The following is a 21,431-nucleotide window of genomic DNA, read 5'->3' on the forward strand; positions in this document are numbered from 1 at the left end:
ATATCCCCCCCCTCCCCCATATCCCCCCCTCCCCCATATCCCCCCTCCCCCATATCCCCCCCTCCCCCATATCCCCCCCCTCCCCCATATCCCCCCCCTCCCCCATATCCCCCCATATCCCCCCCCTCCCCCATATCCCCCCCCTCCCCCATATCCCCCCCCCATATCCCCCCTCCTCTCACCCCTGCCGGCCCACCGCCGCCATGGTCGATCCGAGGAGGGGGGGGGGAGGAAAGGGGGCGGAGTCAACAAGGCCGGGGAGGCGGGGCGAGTGTGGTGGGGCGGGGCCCAGGCGGGGATACCCAATCACCACACAGCCAAGCCGCCGGCCGGGCCCGGGCCAATCACAATGAGGTTACCTCTGAGTGACAGTCGTCTTCGCCAATCAGACGGAGGACGTTCTGAGTGACAGTCGGATGGCCCAATCGGCTAATTCCCAGCGGGAAGACGGTTCGCCCAATCAGAACAGCGGGTCAACAAAGGAGGGCGGGCGGCTGTCAGAGGAACCAATCGAGACCCGGAATCCCCGCCGGGGATGGGACCAATCAGACTGAGGATGGTCTGGGTGACAGGCGGAGTGACCAATGGGTTGCCCCCGCAGTGCCGGCTCTGGTCCAATCAGAAGAGCGGGCTAACAAAGGAGGGCGGGCGGCTTGGAGGAGCCAATGGGGGACTCGGAATCCCCGCCGGATTGACCAATCAGACTGAGGATCGTCTGAGTGACAGGCGGAATGACCAATGGGTTGCCTCCCAGCGCCGGCTCTGCTCCAATCAGAAGAGCGGACCAACAAAGGAGGGCGGGCGGCTCTCGGAGCCAATCGGGACACAGACTCCCCGCCGGATTGACCAATCAGACTGCGGATGTTGTGAGTGACAGGCGGATTGACCAATCACGCCGAGGAAGCTCTGAGTGACAGGCGGATGGACCAATCGGCTAATTCCCAGCGGTAAGACGGTTCGCCCAATCGCAGCAGCGGGTCAACAATGGAGGGGGGGCGCTCCGGAGGAGCCAATCGGGATCCGGAATCCCCATGATGAGACCAATCATCATCGGGGGGGGCGGGAGTTAGCTGTGACAGACAGCGGCAGGGACCAATGGGAGTCGGACGCCTCCCTGACGGACAGCTGTTTGAGCCAATAGTGGTGCCAATGGGGCATCAGATGTGGCCAATGGGGGCGGGGCCAGGGGGATTTGATTGACAGCTCACTCCCCCATTGTCCAGGGTCCCTGGATCCTCCACTGCCCCCTCATGGAAACCCTTACGGTGCAGGAGGAGGCCGTTCGGCCCATCGAGTCTGTACCGACCGCAATCCCACCCAGGCCCCACCCCCGAACAATGGGTTCCACCATTTACTGTGCAATCCCTACATGCATTGGACCTTCCAAATGCAAGACCACTAGACCCACAAGACATAGGAGCAGAATGAGGCCACTCGGCCCATCGAGTCTGCTCCGCCATTCTATCACGGCTGATATTTTTCCCATCCCCATTCTCCTGCCTTTTCCCCCATCACCCCCTGATCCCCTTATTAATCAAGAACCTATCTATCTCTGTCTTAAAGACACTCAATGACCCGGCCTCCACAGCCTTCTGCGGCAAAGAGTTCCACACATTCACCACTCTCTGGCTGAAGGAATTCCTCCTCATCTCTGTTTTAAAGGATCGTCCCTTTAGCCCGAGGTTGTGTTCCCTCTGGTTCTAGTTTTTCCTGATGTGGAGATGCCGGCGTTGGACTGGGGTGAACACACTAAGAGTTTTAACAACACCAGGTCAAAGTCCAACGGGTTCACGGTAGCACAGTGGTTAGCGCTGCTGCTTCACAGCTCCAGGATCCCGGGTTCGATTCCCGGCTCGGGTCGCTGTCTGTGTGGAGTTTGCACATTCTCCCCGTGTCTGCGTGGGTTTCCTCCGGGTGCTCCGGTTTCCTCCCACAGTCCGAAAGATGTGCGGGTTAGGTTGATTGGCCAGGTTAAAAATTGTCCCTTAGAGTCCTGAGGTGCGTAGGTTAAGAGGGATTAGCGGGTAAATATATGTGGGGGGGGAAGGGCCTGGGTGGGATTGTGGTCGGTGCAGACTCGATGGGCCGAATGGCCTCCTTCTGCACTGTAGGGTTTCTATGTTTCATTTGGTAGCAAATGCCATTAGCTTTCGGAGCGCTGCCCCTTCGTCAGATGGAGTGAATACCTGCTCTCAAACAGGGCACAGAGACACAGAATCAAGTTACAGAAACTGATTAGAATGCGAATCCCTCCAGCCAGCCAGATCTTAAAGAGACAGACAATGTGGGTGGAGGGAGCATTAAGCACAGCTTGCCTCCTGGACACGCCGCGGCGGGCTGCCCTGTCTGGAGACGATACACATCTCTTTAACCCGTGCTTCCACCTTCTCCCGTCGGGGGAAAAAGATACAAAAGTCTGAGGTCACGCACCGACCGACTCAAGAACAGCTTCTTCCCTGCTGCTGCTGTCAGACTTTTGAATGGACCGACCTCGGATTAAGTTGATCTTTCTCTACACCCCGAGCTGTGACTGTAACACTACATTCTGCACCCTCTCCTTTCCTTCTCTATGAACGGTATGCTTTGTATAGTGCGCAAGAAACAATACTTTTCACTGCATACTAATAGGTTAGGTGCAATTGGCCGTGCTAAATTCTCCCTCAGTGTTACCTGAACAGGCCCCGCAGTCTGGCGACGAGGAGAATCTCAGTAACTTCATTGCAGCGTTAATGTAAGCCTTAGTTGTGACTAATAAACTTTTTGATTTGATTTATTATTGTCACATGTATTGGGATACGGTGAAAAGTATTGTTCCTTGCGCGCTATACGCAGGTGGCACAGTGGGTTAGCACTGCTGCCTCACAGCGCCAGGGACCCGGGTTCGATTCCCACCTTGGGTCACTGTCTGTGTTCTCCCCGTGTCTGCGTGGGTTTCCTCCGGGTGCTCCGGTTTCCTCCCACAGTCCAAAGATGTGCGGGTTAGGTTGATTGGCCAGGTTAAAAATTGCCCCTTAGAATCCTGAGATGTGTAGGTTAGAGGGATTAGCGGGTAAATATGTGGGGGTAGGGCCTGGGTGGGATTGTGGTCGGTGCAAACTCGATGGGCCAAATGGCCTCTTTCTGTACTGTAGGGTTTCTATGATTTCTGTTACCCGAACAGGCGCCAGAGTGTGGCCACTGAGGGGATTTTCACAGTAACTTCATTGCAGTGTTAATGTAAGCCTTACTTGTGACACTAACAAATATACTTTCAACTGCCCCTGCGTGTCAGGGGGACCAGCGAGGGTAAATACGTGAGGTTACAGGGATAGGGACTGGGTGGGATTATGGTCAGTACAGACTCAGAGATTTACAGCATGGAAACAGGCCCTTCGGCCCAACTTGTCCATGCCCACCCTTTTTTTAAAAACCCCAAAGCTAATCCCAATTGCCCGCGTTTGCCCCATATCCCTCTATACCCATCGTACCCATGGAACTGTCTAAACGCTTTTTAAAAAACAAAATTGTACCTGCCTCTACTACTGCCTCTGGCAGCTCGTTCCAGACACTCACCCTCTTGATCAATTGGGCCAGTGGGCTGACGAATGGCAGATGGAGTTTAATTTAGACAAATGCGAGATGATGCATTTTGGTCGATCGAACCTGGGCAGGACTTACTCAGTTAATGGTAGGGCGTTGGGGAGAATTACAGAACAAAGAGATCTAGGGGTACAGGTTCATAGCTCCTTGAAAGTGGAGTCACAGGTGGACAGAGTGGTGAAGAAGGCATTCGGCATGCTTGGTTTCATCGGTCAGAACATTGAATACAGGAGTTGGGATGCCTTGTTGAAGTTGTACAAGACATTGGTAAGGCCACACTTGGAATACTGTGTACAGTTCTGGTCACCCTATTATAGAAAGGAAATTATTAAACCAGAAAGAGTGCAGAAAAGATTCACGAGGATGCTACCGAGACTTGATGGATTGAGTTATAAGGAGAGGCTGGATAGACTGGGACTATTTTCTCTGGAGCGTAGGAGGCTGAGGGGTGATCTTATAGAGGTCTATAAAATAATGAGGGGCACAGATCAGCTAGATAGTCAACATCTTTTCCCAAAGGTAGGGGAGTCTAAAACTAGAGGGCATAGGTTTAAGGTGAGAGGGGAGAGATACAGAAGGGTCCAGAGGGGCAATTTTGTTCACACAGAGGGTGGTGAGTGTCTGGAACGAGCTGCCAGAGGCAGTAGTAGAGGCGGGTACAATTTTGTCTTTTAAAAAGCGTTTAGACAGTTACATGGGTAAGATGGGTATAGAGGGATATGGGGCAAACGCGGGCAATTGGGACTAGCTTAGGGGTTTAACAAAAAAAGGCGGCATGGACAAGTTGGGTCGAAGGGCCTGTTTCCGTGCTGGAAACCTCTATGACCTCTCTCTCTCTGTGTGAAAAAACTTGCCCCTCAATGGGCTGAATGGCCTCCTTTCTGCACTGTAAGGGATTCTGTGATTCTTCTCTGGGCGGGGAAATCGGCTCGGAGGAAACATTTTCTCACCGGGATCCCGTCACGCTCGCATCTTCCGCCAAGGGATGGGCTTCCTTTGGCAGCCCTGTGTGTGTACCGTCTACAAGGTGAGCCGTGGCAACTCGCCAAGGCTCCTTCAACAGCCCCTTCCAAACCCTCCACCTCTACCAACTGGGAGGACAAGGGGGAGGGGGCAGCAGATACCTGGGGGAGCACCACCATCACCTGGAGGTTCCCCCAGAGAGAGAGAGATTGAGGGAGGGAGAGAGAGACATTGAGGGAGAGAGAGAGAGACATTGAGGGAGAGAGAGAGAGATTGAGGGAGAGAGAGAGAGAGATTGAGGGAGAGAGAGAGAGAGATTGAGGGAGAGAGAGAGATTGAGGGAGAGAGAGAGAGAGAGATTGAGGGAGAGAGAGAGATTGAGGGAGAGAGAGAGAGATTGAGGGAGAGAGAGAGAGATTGAGGGAGAGAGAGAGATTGAGGGAGAGAGAGAGATTGAGGGAGAGAGAGAGATTGAGGGAGAGAGAGAGATTGAGGGAGAGAGAGAGAGATTGAGGGAGAGAGAGAGAGATTGAGGGAGAGAGAGAGATTGAGGGAGAGAGAGAGAGATTGAGCGAGAGACAGAGATTGAGGGAGAGAGAGAGATTGAGGGAGAGAGAGAGATTGAGGGAGAGAGAGAGATTGAGGGAGAGAGAGAGAGAGATTGAGGGAGAGAGAGAGATTGAGGGAGAGAGAGAGAGATTGAGGGAGAGAGAGAGAGATTGAGGGAGAGAGAGAGAGATTGAGGGAGAGAGAGAGATTGAGGGAGAGAGAGAGAGATTGAGGGAGAGAGAGAGATTGAGGGAGAGAGAGAGATTGAGGGAGAGAGAGAGATTGAGGGAGAGAGAGAGATTGAGGGAGAGAGAGAGAGAGATTGAGGGAGAGAGAGAGAGAGAGATCCAGAGATCGATGGTTATTGCTGATTCCGGGTAATTGAGGCCGATTTAAGTCGAGAATCTTGTGATCTGATGATTGGATTAGACTTTATTCCTGACTGCAATAGTCAAACTATACAGGCCGGAGTTTTACCGCAATCAATCCCCTCCAAACTCCCTCCCCTCTCCCCAGAGACATTCCTCCCTCACCCCAGAGACTTCTCTCCCTCTTCCCCCCGGCCCCCGACAAACTCCCCCCCTCTCTCCCCCCGTGACAAACTCTCCCTCTCTCCCCACCCCCCGAGACAAACTCTCCCTCTCTCCCCACCCCCCCGAGACAAACTCTCCCTCTCTCCCCCCAAGACAAACTCTCCCTCTCTCCGCCCAAGACAAACTCTCCCTCTCTCCCCACCCCCCCGAGACAAACTCTCCCTCTCTCCCCCCGTGACAAACTCTCCCTCTCTCCCCCCTCCCCCCCCGAGACAAACTCTCCCTCTCTCCCCCCAAGACAAACTCTCCCTCTCTCCCCCCCGAGACAAACTCCCCACCCCCCCCCCCCCGAGACAAACTCTCCCTCTCTCCCCCCAAGACAAACTCTCCCTCTCTCCCCCCCGAGACAAACTCCCCCCCCCCCCCCCCGAGACAAACTCTCCCTCTCTCCCCCCCGAGACAAACTCCCCCTCTCTCCCACGTGACAAACACTCCCCCTCTCCCCCCCGACAAACTCTCACTGTCCCTGCCCCCCGCTCCCCAAGAAACTCTCCCCCCCCACCTCATTAGCCAGAATTATTTTCTCCTGAAGACTCTGGGATTCAGGGAGCGTGGATTGAGAAGGAGGCAGAATCCGGGAGTGTGTCCCCCTGATCCCACAGCGTCTCCCCCTGATCCCACAGCATCTCCCCGCCTCCGAAACCCCGGGCAGGTCCGGCCTCTGGACACCGCGTCTCCCGGCCTCCGAAACCCCGGGCAGGTCCGGCCTCTGGACACCGCGTGTCCCGGCCTCCTCGGGTCTAACGCTGGGACTTGCTGAACTCTTCCAGGGCCCACTTCTTGTTGTCCAGCAGCTCCCGGAGGCGGCTGTACTCGGAGGCCAGCTCCTCGAAATCCGGCCCCAGCATCTGGTACTGGCTCAGGGTCCCGCGCAGTGAGTCGGCACTCTGCTGCTGCTTCTCCAGCAGCTCCAGTAGCAGAGCGCTGGAGCGGGGGGCAAAACACAGGAAAAAACCCACCATTAAATCAGCGTCCACTGGGATTGTGTCCAGTGGGAGTGAGCGGGAAGGGGATTGGGATTGTGTACAGTGGGAGTGAGCGGGAAGGGGTTTGGGATTGTGTCCAGTGGGAGTGAACGGGAAGGGGATTGGGATTGTGTACAGTGGGAGTGAACGGGAAGGGGATTGGGATTGTGTCCAGTGGGAGTGAGCGGGAAGGGGTTTGGGATTGTGTCCAGTGGGAGTGAGCGGGAAGGGGTTTGGGATTGTGTACAGTGGGAGTGAGCGGGAAGGGGATTGGGATTGTGTCCAGTGGGAGTGAGCGGGAAGGGGTTTGGGATTGTGTAGAGTGGGAGTGAGCGGGAAGGGGATTGGGATTGTGTAGAGTGGGAGTGAACGGGAAGGGGTTTGGGTCCATTGGGATTGTGTAGAGTGGGAGTGAACGGGAAGGGGATTGGGATTGTGTAGAGTGGGAGTGAACGGGAAGGGGATTGGGATTGTGTACAGTGGGAGTGAACGGGAAGGGGATTGTGTCCATTGGGATTGTGTACAGTGGGAGTGAACGGGAAGGGGATTGGGATTGTGTACAGTGGGAGTGAACGGGAAGGGGTTTGTGTCCATTGGGATTGTGTACAGTGGGAGTGAACGGGAAGGGGATTGGGATTGTGTAGAGTGGGAGTGAACGGGAAGGGGATTGGGATTGTGTACAGTGGGAGTGAAGGGGAAGGGGATTGGGATTGTGTACAGTGGGAGTGAATGGGAAGGGGTTTGGGATTGGGATTGTGTAGAGTGGGAGTGAACGGGAAGGGGTTTGGGTCCATTGGGATTGTGTACAGTGGGAGTGAACGGGAAGGGAATTGGGATTGTGTACAGTGGGAGTGAACGGGAAGGGGTTTGGGATTGGGATTGTGTCCAGTGGGAGTGAACGGGAAGGGGTTTGGGTCCATTGGGATTGTGTACAGTGGGAGTGAACGGGAAGGGGATTGGGATTGTGTACAGTGGGAGTGAACGGGAAGGGGATTGGGATTGTGTGCAGTGGGAGTGAACGGGAAGGGGATTGGGATTGTGGACAGTGGGAGTGAACGGGAAGGGGATTGGGATTGTGTACAGTGGGAGTGAACGGGAAGGGGATTGGGATTGTGGACAGTGGGAGTGAACGGGAAGGGGATTGGGATTGTGTACAGTGGGAGTGAACGGGAAGGGGATTGGGATTGTGTACAGTGGGAGTGAACGGGAAGGGGTTTGGGATTGTGTACAGTGGGAGTGAACGGGAAGGGGATTGGGATTATGGACAGTGGGAGTGAATGGGAAGGGGTTTGGGTCCATTGGGATTGTGTACAGTGGGAGTGAATGGGAAGGGGATTGGGATTGTGTACAGTGGGAGTGAACGGGAAGGGGTTTGGGATTGGGGTTGTGTACAGTGGGAGTGAACGGGAAGGGGATTGGGATTGTGTACAGTGGGAGTGAACGGGAAGGGGATTGGGATTGTGTACAGTGGGAGTGAACGGGAAGGGGATTGGGATTGTGTACAGTGGGAGTGAATGGGAAGGGGATTGGGATTGTGTACAGTGGGAGTGAACGGGAAGGGGATTGGGATTGGGATTGTGTACAGTGGGAGTGAACGGGAAGGGGTTTGGGATTGGGATTGTGTACAGTGGGAGTGAACGGGAAGGGGATTGGGATTGTGTACAGTGGGAGTGAACAGGAAGGGGATTGGGATTGTGTACAGTGGGAGTGAACAGGAAGGGGTTTGGGTCCATTGGGATTGTGTACAGTGGGAGTGAACGGGAAGGGGTTTGGGTCCATTGGGATTGTGTACAGTGGGAGTGAACGGGAAGGGGTTTGGGATTGGGATTGTGTACAGTGGGAGTGAACGGGAAGGGATTTGGGATTGTGTCCAGTGGGAGTGAATGGGAAGGGGTTTGAGTCCATTGGGATTGTGTACAGTGGGAGTGAACGGGAAGGGTTTGGGTCCATTGGGATTGTGTACAGTGGGAGTGAACGGGAAGGGGTTTGGGTCCATTGGGATTGTGTACAGTGGGAGTGAACGGGAAGGGTTTTGGGTCCATTGGGATTGTGTACAGTGGGAGTGAACGGGAAGGGGTTTGGGATTGGGATTGTGTACAGTGGGAGTGAACGGGAAGGGGTTTGGGTCCATTGGGATTGTGTACAGTGGGAGTGAACGGGAAGGGGTTTGGGATTGGGATTGTGGACAGTGGGAGTGAACGGGAAGGGGATTGGGATTGTGTACAGTGGGAGTGAATGGGAAGGGGTTTGGGATTGTGTACAGTGGGAGTGAATGGGAAGGGGTTTGGGATGGGGATTGTGTACAGTGGGAGTGAACGGGAAGGGGATTGGGATTGTGTACAGTGGGAGTGAATGGGAAGGGGTTTGGGATTGTGGACAGTGGGAGTGAACGGGAAGGGGTTTGGGTCCATTGGGATTGTGTACAGTGGGAGTGAACGGGAAGGGGTTTGGGATTGTGGACAGTGGGAGTGAACGGGAAGGGGTTTGGGATTGGGATTGTGTACAGTGGGAGAGAACGGGAAGGGGATTGGGATTGTGTCCAGTGGGAGTGAACGGGAAGGGGTTTGGGTCCATTGGGATTGTGTACAGTGGGAGTGAACGGGAAAGGGTTTGGGTCCATTGGGATTGTGTACAGTGGGAGTGAACGGGAAGGGGTTTGGGTCCATTGGGATTGTGTACAGTGGGAGTGAACGGGAAGGGGTTTGGGATTGGGATTGTGGACAGTGGGAGTGAACGGGAAGGGGATTGGGATTGTGTACAGCGGGAGTGAATGGGAAGGGGTTTGGGATTGTGTACAGTGGGAGTGAATGGGAAGGGGTTTGGGATGGGGATTGTGTACAGTGGGAGTGAACGGGAAGGGGTTTGGGATTGGGATTGTGTACAGTGGGAGTGAATGGGAAGGGGTTTGGGATTGTGTACAGTGGGAGTGAACGGGAAGGGGTTTGGGATTGGGATTGTGTACAGTGGGAGTGAACGGGAAAGGGTTTGGGTCCATTGGGATTGTGTACAGTGGGAGTGAACGGGAAGGGGTTTGGGTCCATTGGGATTGTGTACAGTGGGAGTGAACGGGAAAGGGTTTGGGTCCATTGGGATTGTGCACAGTGGGAGTGAATGGGAAGGGGTTTGGGATTGTGTACAGTGGGAGTGAACGGGAAGGGGTTTGGGATTGTGTACAGTGGGAGTGAACGGGAAGGGGTTTGGGATTGTGTGCAGTGGGAGTGAACGGGAAGGGGTTTGGGATTGGGATTGTGTACAGTGGGAGTGAATGGGAAGGAGTTTGGGTCCATTGGGATTGTGTACAGTGGGAGTGAACGGGAAGGGGTTTGGGATTGGGATTGTGTACAGTGGGAGTGAATGGGAAGGAGTTTGGGTCCATTGGGATTGTGTACAGTGGGAGTGAATGGGAAGGGGTTTGGGATTGGGATTGTGTACAGTGGGAGTCAACGGGAAGGAGTTTGGGTCCATTGGGATTGTGTACAGTGGGAGTGAACGGGAAGGGGTTTGGGTCCATTGGGATTGTGTACAGTGGGAGTGAATGGGAAGGGGATTGGGATTGTGTACAGTGGGAGTGAACGGGAAGGGGTTTGGGATTGGGGTTGTGTACAGTGGGAGTGAACGGGAAGGGGATTGGGATTGTGTACAGTGGGAGTGAACGGGAAGGGGATTGGGATTGTGTACAGTGGGAGTGAACGGGAAGGGGATTGGGATTGTGTACAGTGGGAGTGAATGGGAAGGGGATTGGGATTGTGTACAGTGGGAGTGAACGGGAAGGGGATTGGGATTGGGATTGTGTACAGTGGGAGTGAACGGGAAGGGGATTGGGATTGTGTACAGTGGGAGTGAACAGGAAGGGGATTGGGATTGTGTACAGTGGGAGTGAACGGGAAGGGGTTTGGGTCCATTGGGATTGTGTACAGTGGGAGTGAACGGGAAGGGGTTTGGGTCCATTGGGATTGTGTACAGTGGGAGTGAACGGGAAGGGGTTTGGGATTGGGATTGTGTACAGTGGGAGTGAACGGGAAGGGATTTGGGATTGTGTCCAGTGGGAGTGAATGGGAAGGGGTTTGAGTCCATTGGGATTGTGTACAGTGGGAGTGAACGGGAAGGGTTTGGGTCCATTGGGATTGTGTACAGTGGGAGTGAACGGGAAGGGGTTTGGGTCCATTGGGATTGTGTACAGTGGGAGTGAACGGGAAGGGGTTTGGGTCCATTGGGATTGTGTACAGTGGGAGTGAACGGGAAGGGGTTTGGGATTGGGATTGTGTACAGTGGGAGTGAACGGGAAGGGGTTTGGGTCCATTGGGATTGTGTACAGTGGGAGTGAACGGGAAGGGGTTTGGGATTGGGATTGTGGACAGTGGGAGTGAACGGGAAGGGGATTGGGATTGTGTACAGTGGGAGTGAATGGGAAGGGGTTTGGGATTGTGTACAGTGGGAGTGAATGGGAAGGGGTTTGGGATGGGGATTGTGTACAGTGGGAGTGAACGGGAAGGGGATTGGGATTGTGTACAGTGGGAGTGAATGGGAAGGGGTTTGGGATTGTGGACAGTGGGAGTGAACGGGAAGGGGTTTGGGTCCATTGGGATTGTGTACAGTGGGAGTGAACGGGAAGGGGTTTGGGATTGTGGACAGTGGGAGTGAACGGGAAGGGGTTTGGGATTGGGATTGTGTACAGTGGGAGAGAACGGGAAGGGGATTGGGATTGTGTCCAGTGGGAGTGAACGGGAAGGGGTTTGGGTCCATTGGGATTGTGTACAGTGGGAGTGAACGGGAAAGGGTTTGGGTCCATTGGGATTGTGTACAGTGGGAGTGAACGGGAAGGGGTTTGGGTCCATTGGGATTGTGTACAGTGGGAGTGAACGGGAAGGGGTTTGGGATTGGGATTGTGGACAGTGGGAGTGAACGGGAAGGGGATTGGGATTGTGTACAGCGGGAGTGAATGGGAAGGGGTTTGGGATTGTGTACAGTGGGAGTGAATGGGAAGGGGTTTGGGATGGGGATTGTGTACAGTGGGAGTGAACGGGAAGGGGTTTGGGATTGGGATTGTGTACAGTGGGAGTGAATGGGAAGGGGTTTGGGATTGTGTACAGTGGGAGTGAACGGGAAGGGGTTTGGGATTGGGATTGTGTACAGTGGGAGTGAACGGGAAAGGGTTTGGGTCCATTGGGATTGTGTACAGTGGGAGTGAACGGGAAGGGGTTTGGGTCCATTGGGATTGTGTACAGTGGGAGTGAACGGGAAAGGGTTTGGGTCCATTGGGATTGTGCACAGTGGGAGTGAATGGGAAGGGGTTTGGGATTGTGTACAGTGGGAGTGAACGGGAAGGGGTTTGGGATTGTGTACAGTGGGAGTGAACGGGAAGGGATTTGGGATTGTGTGCAGTGGGAGTGAACGGGAAGGGGTTTGGGATTGGGATTGTGTACAGTGGGAGTGAATGGGAAGGAGTTTGGGTCCATTGGGATTGTGTACAGTGGGAGTGAACGGGAAGGGGTTTGGGATTGGGATTGTGTACAGTGGGAGTGAATGGGAAGGAGTTTGGGTCCATTGGGATTGTGTACAGTGGGAGTGAATGGGAAGGGGTTTGGGATTGGGATTGTGTACAGTGGGAGTCAACGGGAAGGAGTTTGGGTCCATTGGGATTGTGTACAGTGGGAGTGAACGGGAAGGGGTTTGGGTCCATTGGGATTGTGTACAGTGGGAGTGAATGGGAAGGGGTTTGGGATTGGGATTGTGTACAGTGGGAGTGAACGGGAAGGGGTTTGGGTCCATTGGGATTGTGTACAGTGGGAGTGAACGGGAAGGGGTTTGGGATTGGGATTGTGTACAGTGGGAGTGAACGGGAAAGGGTTTGGGTCCATTGGGATTGTGTACAGTGGGAGTGAATGGGAAGGGGTTTGGGATTGGGATTGTGTACAGTGGGAGTGAACGGGAAAGGGTTTGGGATTGGGATTGTGTAGAGTGGGAGTGAACGGGAAGGGGTTTGTGTCCATTGGGATTGTGTACAGTTGGAGTGAACGGGAAGGGGTTTGGGATTGGGATTGTGTGCAGTGGGAGTGAACGGGAAAGGGTTTGGGTCCATTGGGATTGTGTACAGTGGGAGTGAATGGGGAAGGGGTTTGGGATTGGGATTGTGTACAGTGGGAGTGAACGGGAAAGGGTTTGGGTCCATTGGGATTGTGCACAGTGGGAGTGAACGGGAAGGGGTTTGGGATTGGGATTGTGTAGAGTGGGAGTGAACGGGAAGGGGTTTGTGTCCATTGGGATTGTGTACAGTGGGAGTGAGCGGGAAGGGGTTTGGGTCCATTGGGATTGTGTACAGTTGGAGTGAACGGGAAGGGGTTTGGGTCCATGGGAGGGTGGGGGGGTGGTATCTGCCGGAGTGGACTGTTACGTACCGGATGCAGTTATGAGCTTCCACTGTCTCCCGGTTGAATAGCTGGTGTCGGAGTTCGAGCTTCATCAGGCTGGAATACAATGGGCACTGGTTAAACTCAGACCCTGGCTGGGGGTTGGGTTTCCCGAGGCAGTGAGACACGCAGTAAGAATTCACCCTGCGTCCAATCTCTCAGTCATTGGACAGTCCTCCTTTCCCTGTAATCCTCCCCCTGACCCCCAACCCTCCCCCCTCATTCCTACACCCGATGGCCCAGTGCTATTATCGCTGGAATATTAATCCAGAAACTCAGCTCATGTTCTGGGGGACCCGGGTTCGAATCCCGCCCGCGGCAGATGGTGGGATTTGAACCAAGAACTGTCCAGGAAGAGGCCCTTCGGCCCTCCAAGCCTGCACCGACCATGCTGCCCCGACTGAACTAAAACCCCCTCCCCTTCCGGGGACCGTATCCCTCTATTCCCATCCTATTCATGTATTTGTCCAGACGCCCCTTAAAACTCACTACCGTATCCGCTTCCACTCCCTCCCCCGGCAGCGAGTTCCAGGCACCCACCACCCTCTGTGTAAAACCTTGCCTCGTACATCTCCTTTAAACCTTGCCCCTCGCACCTTAAACCTGTGCCCCCCTAGTAATTGACTCTTCCACCCTGGGGAAAAAGCTTCTGACTATCCACTCTGTCCATGCCCCTCATAATCTTGTAGACTTCTATCAGGTCTCCCCTCAACCTCCGTCGTTCCAGTGAGAACAAACCGAGTTTCTCCAACCTCTCCTCATAGCTAATGTCCTCCATACCAGGCAACATCCTGGTAAATCTTTTCTGTACCCTCTCCAAAGCCTCCACATCCTCTGTCCCAGAGGGCAGAGAGAGAGAGAGGTCGGGGAGGGGGTCAGGAGAAGGCGGGGAGTGGTCGGGGAAGTTGGGGTTGGCTCGGGGAGGTCAGGGAGGGGTCGGGAGAGGTTGGGGTTGGCTCGGGGAGGTCAGGGTGGGCTTGGGGAGGTCAGGGAGGGGTCGGGAGAGGTCAGGGAAGTTGGGGCTGGCTTGAGGAGGCAGGTGAGGGGTCAGGAGTCAGGGAGGGGGCGCGGAGCTTGGGGGAGGGGCCGGGAGAGGTCAGGGAAGTTGGCGTTGGCTTGGGGAGGTCAGGGAGAAGGTCGGGGAGGTCAGGATTGACTTGGGGGGATTCGGGGAGTGGTCGGGATTGGCTTGGGGGGGGTCAGGGAGAGGTGGGGAGGTCAGGAGGTCGGGGAGGGGTCAGGAGATTGCAGGGAGGGGTCGGGAGAGGTCAAGGAGGGGTTGGGGAGGTCGGTGAGGGGGTAGTTTAGTTCCCTGTCCTGTCAGTGAGGCCCGATGTGTTCCCGACCACCCCCCCGTTCCCTTCCTGTCGCTGTCCCGTTGATGGCTCACCCGAGCTTGGCGAACATGGCCTTGCTCTTCATGCACAGGTACTGTTCAAACTCAGCATCGAGTTGCGGCTGAGAACACAGCCGGTGTTTCTCCATCAACTGTCGCAGCAGCTCAAACGTACGATGCAGAAGCTGCGGGAGAGACAGTCACACAGAGACAGAGTTAGAGACACTGTCCCCCATCAAACACTCCCAGGACAGGTACAGCACGGGGTTAGATACAGAGTAAAGCTCCCTCTACACTGTCCCCATCAAACACTCCCAGGACAGGTACAGCACGGGGTTAGATACAGAGTAAAGCTCCCTCTACACTGTCCCCATCAAACACTCCCAGGACAGGTACAGCACGGGGTTAGATACAGAGTAAAGCTCCCTCTACACTGTCCCCCATCAAACACTCCCAGGACAGGTACAGCACGGGGTTAGATACAGAGTAAAGCTCCCTCTACACTGCCCCCATCAAACACTCCCAGGACAGGTACAGCACGGGGTTAGATACAGAGTAAAGCTCCCTCTACACTGTCCCCCATCAAACACTCCCAGGACAGGTACAGCACGGGGTTAGATACAGAGTAAAGCTCCCTCTACACTGTCCCCCATCAAACACTCCCAGGACAGGTACAGCACGGGGTTAGATACAGAGTAAAGCTCCCTCTACACTGTCCCCCATCAAACACTCCCAGGACAGGTACAGCACGGGGTTAGATACAGATTAAAGCTCCCTCTACACTGTCCCCCATCAAACACTCCCAGGACAGGTACAGCACGGGGTTAGATACAGAGTAAAGCTCCCTCTACACTGTCCCCCCATCAAACACTCCCAGGACAGGTACAGCACGGGGTTAGATACAGAGTAAAGCTCCCTCTACACTGTCCTCATCAAACACTCCCAGGACAGGTACAGCACGGGGTTAGATACAGAGTAAAGCTGCCTCTACACTGTCCCCATCAAACACTCCCAGGACAGGTACAGCACGGGGTTAGATACAGAGTAAAGCCCCCTCTACACTGTCCCCCATCAAACACTCCCAGGACAGGTACAGCACGGGGTTAGATACAGAGTAAAGCTCCCTCGACACTGTCCCCCATCAAACACTCCCAGGACAGGTACAGCACGGGGTTAGATACAGAGTAAAGCTCCCTCTACACTGTCCCCATCAAACACTCCCAGGACAGGTACAGCACGGGGTTAGATACAGAGTAAAGCCCCCTCTACACTATCCCCCATCAAACACTCCCAGGACAGGTACAGCACAGGGTTAGATACAGAGTAAAGCTCCCTCTACACTGTCCCCCATCAAACACTCCCAGGACAGGTACAGCACGGGGTTAGATACAGAGTAAAGCTCCCTCTACACTGTCCCCATCAAACACTCCCAGGACAGGTACAGCACGGGGTTAGATACAGAGTAAAGCTCCCTCTACACTGTCCCCCATCAAACACTCCCAGGACAGGTACAGCATGGGGTTAGATACAGAGTAAAGCTCCCTCTACACTGTCCCCCATCAAACACTCCCAGGACAGGTACAGCACGGGGTTAGATACAGAGTAAAGCTCCCTCTACACTGTCCCCCCATCAAACACTCCCAGGACAGGTACAGCACGGGGTTAGATACAGAGTAAAGCTCCCTCTACACTGTCCCCATCAAATACTCCCAGGACAGGTACAGCACGGGGTTAGATACAGAGTAAAGCTCCCTCTGCACTGTCCCCATCAAACACTCCCAGGACAGGTACAGCACGGGGTTAGATACAGAGTAAAGCTCCCTCTACACTGTCCCCATCAAACACTCCCAGGACAGGTACAGCACGGGGTTAGATACAGAGTAAAGCTCCCTCTACACTGTCCCCCATCAAACACTCCCAGGACAGGTACAGCACGGGGTTAGATACAGAGTAAAGCTCCCTCTACACTGTCCCCATCAAACACTCCCAGGACAGGTACAGCACGGGGTTAGATACAGAGTAAAGCTCCCTCTACACTGTCCCCCATCAAACACTCCCAGGACAGGTACAGCACGGGGTTAGATACAGAGTAAAGCTCCCTCTACACTGTCCCCCATCAAACACTCCCAGGACAGGTACAGCACGGGGTTAGATACAGAGTAAAGCTCCCTCTACACTGTCCCCATCAAACACTCCCAGGACAGGTACAGCACGGGGTTAGATACAGAGTAAAGCTCCCTCTACACTGTCCCCCATCAAACACTCCCAGGACAGGTACAGCACGGGGTTAGATACAGAGTAAAGCTCCCTCTACACTGTCCCCCCATCAAACACTCCCAGGACAGGTACAGCACGGGGTTAGATACAGAGTAAAGCTCCCTCTACACTGTCCCCATCAAACACTCCCAGGACAGGTACAGCACGGGGTGAGATACAGAGTAAAGCTCCCTCTACACTGTCCCCCATCAAACACTCCCAGGACAGGTACAGCACGGGGTTAGATACAGAGTAAAGCTCCCTCTACACTGTCCCCATCAAACACTCCCAGGACAGGTACAGCACGGGGTTAGATACAGAGTAAAGCTCCCTCTACACTGTCCCGCATCAAACACTCCCAGGTCAGGTACAGCACGGGGTTAGATACAGAGTAAAGCTCCCTCTACACTGTCCCCCATCAAACACTCCCAGGTCAGGTACAGCACAGGGTTAGATACAGAGTAAAGCTCCCTCTACACTGTCCCCATCAAACACTCCCAGGACAGGTACAGCACGGGGTTAGATACAGAGTAAAGCTCCCTCTACACTGTCCCCCATCAAACACTCCCACGACAGGTACAGCACGGGGTTAGATACAGAGTAAAGCTCCCTCTACACTGTCCCCATCAAACACTCCCAGGACAGGTACAGCACGGGGTTAGATACAGAGTAAAGCTCCCTCTACACTGTCCCCCCATCAAACACTCCCAGGACAGGTACAGCACGGGGTTAGATACAGAGTAAAGCTCCCTCTACACTGTCCTCATCAAACACTCCCAGGACAGGTACAGCACGGGGTTAGATACAGAGTAAAGCTGCCTCTACACTGTCCCCATCAAACACTCCCAGGACAGGTACAGCACGGGGTTAGATACAGAGTAAAGCCCCCTCTACACTGTCCCCCATCAAACACTCCCAGGACAGGTACAGCACGGGGTTAGATACAGAGTAAAGCTCCCTCGACACTGTCCCCCATCAAACACTCCCAGGACAGGTACAGCACGGGGTTAGATACAGAGTAAAGCTCCCTCTACACTATCCCCCATCAAACACTCCCAGGACAGGTACAGCACGGGGTTAGATACAGAGTAAAGCTCCCTCTACACTGTCCCCATCAAACACTCCCAGGACAGGTACAGCACGGGGTTAGATACAGAGTAAAGCCCCCTCTACACTATCCCCCATCAAACACTCCCAGGACAGGTACAGCACAGGGTTAGATACAGAGTAAAGCTCCCTCTACACTGTCCCCCATCAAACACTCCCAGGACAGGTACAGCACGGGGTTAGATACAGAGTAAAGCTCCCTCTACACTGTCCCCATCAAACACTCCCAGGACAGGTACAGCACGGGGTTAGATACAGAGTAAAGCTCCCTCTACACTGTCCCCCATCAAACACTCCCAGGACAGGTACAGCACGGGGTTAGATACAGAGTAAAGCTCCCTCTACACTGTCCCCCATCAAACACTCCCAGGACAGGTACAGCACGGGGTTAGATACAGAGTAAAGCTCCCTCTACACTGTCCCCCCATCAAACACTCCCAGGACAGGTACAGCACGGGGTTAGATACAGAGTAAAGCTCCCTCTACACTGTCCCCATCAAATACTCCCAGGACAGGTACAGCACGGGGTTAGATACAGAGTAAAGCTCCCTCTGCACTGTCCCCATCAAACACTCCCAGGACAGGTACAGCACGGGGTTAGATACAGAGTAAAGCTCCCTCTACACTGTCCCCATCAAACACTCCCAGGACAGGTACAGCACGGGGTTAGATACAGAGTAAAGCTCCCTCTACACTGTCCCCCATCAAACACTCCCAGGACAGGTACAGCACGGGGTTAGATACAGAGTAAAGCTCCCTCTACACTGTCCCCATCAAACACTCCCAGGACAGGTACAGCACGGGGTTAGATACAGAGTAAAGCTCCCTCTACACTGTCCCCCATCAAACACTCCCAGGACAGGTACAGCACGGGGTTAGATACAGAGTAAAGCTCCCTCTACACTGTCCCCCATCAAACACTCCCAGGACAGGTACAGCACGGGGTTAGATACAGAGTAAAGCTCCCTCTACACTGTCCCCATCAAACACTCCCAGGACAGGTACAGCACGGGGTTAGATACAGAGTAAAGCTCCCTCTACACTGTCCCCCATCAAACACTCCCAGGACAGGTACAGCACGGGGTTAGATACAGAGTAAAGCTCCCTCTACACTGTCCCCCCATCAAACACTCCCAGGACAGGTACAGCACGGGGTTAGATACAGAGTAAAGCTCCCTCTACACTGTCCCCATCAAACACTCCCAGGACAGGTACAGCACGGGGTTAGATACAGAGTAAAGCTCCCTCTACACTGTCCCCCATCAAACACTCCCAGGACAGGTACAGCACGGGGTTAGATACAGAGTAAAGCTCCCTCTACACTGTCCCCATCAAACACTCCCAGGACAGGTACAGCACGGGGTTTGATACAGAGTAAAGCTCCCTCTACACTGTCCCCCATCAAACACTCCCAGGTCAGGTACAGCACGGGGTTAGATACAGAGTAAAGCTCCCTCTACACTGTCCCCCATCAAACACTCCCAGGTCAGGTACAGCACAGGGTTAGATACAGAGTAAAGCTCCCTCTACACTGTCCCCATCAAACACTCCCAGGACAGGTACAGCACGGGGTTAGATACAGAGAAAAGCTCCCTCTACACTGTCCCCCATCAAACACTCCCACGACAGGTACAGCACGGGGTTAGATACAGAGTAAAGCTCCCTTTACACTGTCCCCATCAAACACTCCCAGGACAGGTACAGCACGGGGTTAGATACAGAGTAAAGCTCCCTCTACACTGTCCCCATCAAACACTCCCAGGACAGGTACAGCACGGGGTTAGATACAGAGTAAAGCTCCCTCTACACTGTCCCCCATCAAACACTCCCAGGACAGGTACAGCACGGGGTTAGATACAGAGTAAAGCTCCCTCTACACTGTCCCCATCAAACACTCCCAGGACAGGTACAGCACGGGGTTAGATACAGAGTAAAGCTCCCTCGACACTGTCCCCATCAAACACTCCCAGGACAGGTACAGCACGGGGTTAGATACAGAGTAAAGCTCCCTCTACACTGTCCCCCCATCAAACACTCCCAGGACAGGTACAGCACGGGGTTAGATACAGAGTAAAGCTCCCTCTACACTGTCCCCATCAAACACTCCCAGGACAGGTACAGCACGGGGTTAGATACAGAGTAAAGCTCCCTCTACACTGTCCCCCATCAAACACTCCCAGGACAGGTACAGCACGGGGTTAGATACAGAGTAAAGCTCCCTCTACACTGTCCCCATCAAACACTCCCAGGACAGGTACAGCACGGGGTTAGATACAGAGTAAAGCTCCCTCTACACTGTCCCCCATCAAACACTCCCAGGTCAGGTACAGCACGGGGTTAGATACAGAGTAAAGCTCCCTCTACACTGTCCCCCATCAAACACTCCCAGGACAGGTACAGCACCGGGTTAGATACAGAGTAAAGCTCCCTCTACACTGTCCCCCATCAAACACTCCCAGGACAGGTACAGCACGGGGTTAGATACAGAGTAAAGCTCCCTCTACACTGTCCCCCATCAAACACTCCCAGGACAGGTACAGCACGGGGTTAGATACAGAGTAAAGCTCCCTCTACACTGTCCCCCATCAAACACTCCCAGGGCAGGTACAGCACGGGGTTAGATACAGAGTAAAGCTCCCTCTACACTGTCCCCCCATCAAACACTCCCAGGACAGGTACAGCACGGGGTTAGATACAGAGTAAAGCTCCCTCTACACTGTCCCCATCAAACACTCCCAGGACAGGTACAGCACGGGGTTAGATACAGAGTAAAGCTCCCTCTACACTGTCCCCCATCAAACACTCCCAGGACAGGTACAGCACGGGGTTAGATACAGAGTAAAGCTCCCTCTACACTGTCCCCCCATCAAACACTCCCAGGACAGGTACAGCACGGGGTAGATACAGAGTAAAGGTCCCTCTACACTGTCCCCCATCAAACACTCCCAGGACAGGTACAGCACGGGGTTAGATACAGAGTAAAGCTCCCTCTACACTGTCCCCATCAAACACTCCCAGGACAGGTACAGCACGGGGTTAGATACAGAGTAAGGCTCCCTCTACACTGTCCCCCATCAAACACTCCCAGGACAGGTACAGCACGGGGTTAGATACAGAGTAAAGCTCCCTCTACACTGTCCCCATCAAACACTCCCAGGACAGGTACAGCACGGGGTTAGATACAGAGTAAAGCTCCCTCTACACTGTCCCCCATCAAACACTCCCAGGTCAGGTACAGCACGGGGTTAGATACAGAGTAAAGCTCCCTCTACACTGTCCCCCATCAAACACTCCCAGGACAGGTACAGCACCGGGTTAGATACAGAGTAAAGCTCCCTCTACACTGTCCCCCATCAAACACTCCCAGGACAGGTACAGCACGGGGTTAGATACAGAGTAAAGCTCCCTCTACACTGTCCCCCATCAAACACTCCCAGGACAGGTACAGCACGGGGTTAGATACAGAGTAAAGCTCCCTCTACACTGTCCCCCATCAAACACTCCCAGGTCAGGTACAGCACGGGGTTAGATACAGAGTAAAGCTCCCTCTACACTGTCCCCCATCAAACACTCCCAGGTCAGGTACAGCACGGGGTTAGATACAGAGTAAAGCTCCCTCTACACTGTCCCCATCAAACACTCCCAGGACAGGTACAGCACGGGGTTAGATACAGAG

General features: G+C 54.1%; 1 protein-coding gene across 1 annotated transcript; it reads right to left on the reverse strand.

The window, feature by feature from the left end:
• Positions 1–6,182: 6,182 nt before the first annotated feature.
• Positions 6,183–14,571, reverse strand: LOC144490130 (HAUS augmin-like complex subunit 4). The gene is made up of 3 exons (XM_078207937.1): positions 14,447–14,571; positions 13,045–13,113; positions 6,183–6,608 (listed from the first exon to the last, which is right to left on the reverse strand). Exons 1-3 carry the CDS (start codon positions 14,539–14,541, stop codon positions 6,425–6,427), a joined length of 348 nt encoding a protein of 115 aa, XP_078064063.1. The 5' UTR covers positions 14,542–14,571; the 3' UTR covers positions 6,183–6,424.
• Between the last annotated feature and the right edge of the window lie 6,860 nt (positions 14,572–21,431).

The sequence above is a fragment of the Mustelus asterias genome, unplaced genomic scaffold, assembly GCF_964213995.1.
Source record: "Mustelus asterias unplaced genomic scaffold, sMusAst1.hap1.1 HAP1_SCAFFOLD_2902, whole genome shotgun sequence".
Classification (NCBI taxonomy): Eukaryota; Metazoa; Chordata; class Chondrichthyes; order Carcharhiniformes; family Triakidae; genus Mustelus; species Mustelus asterias.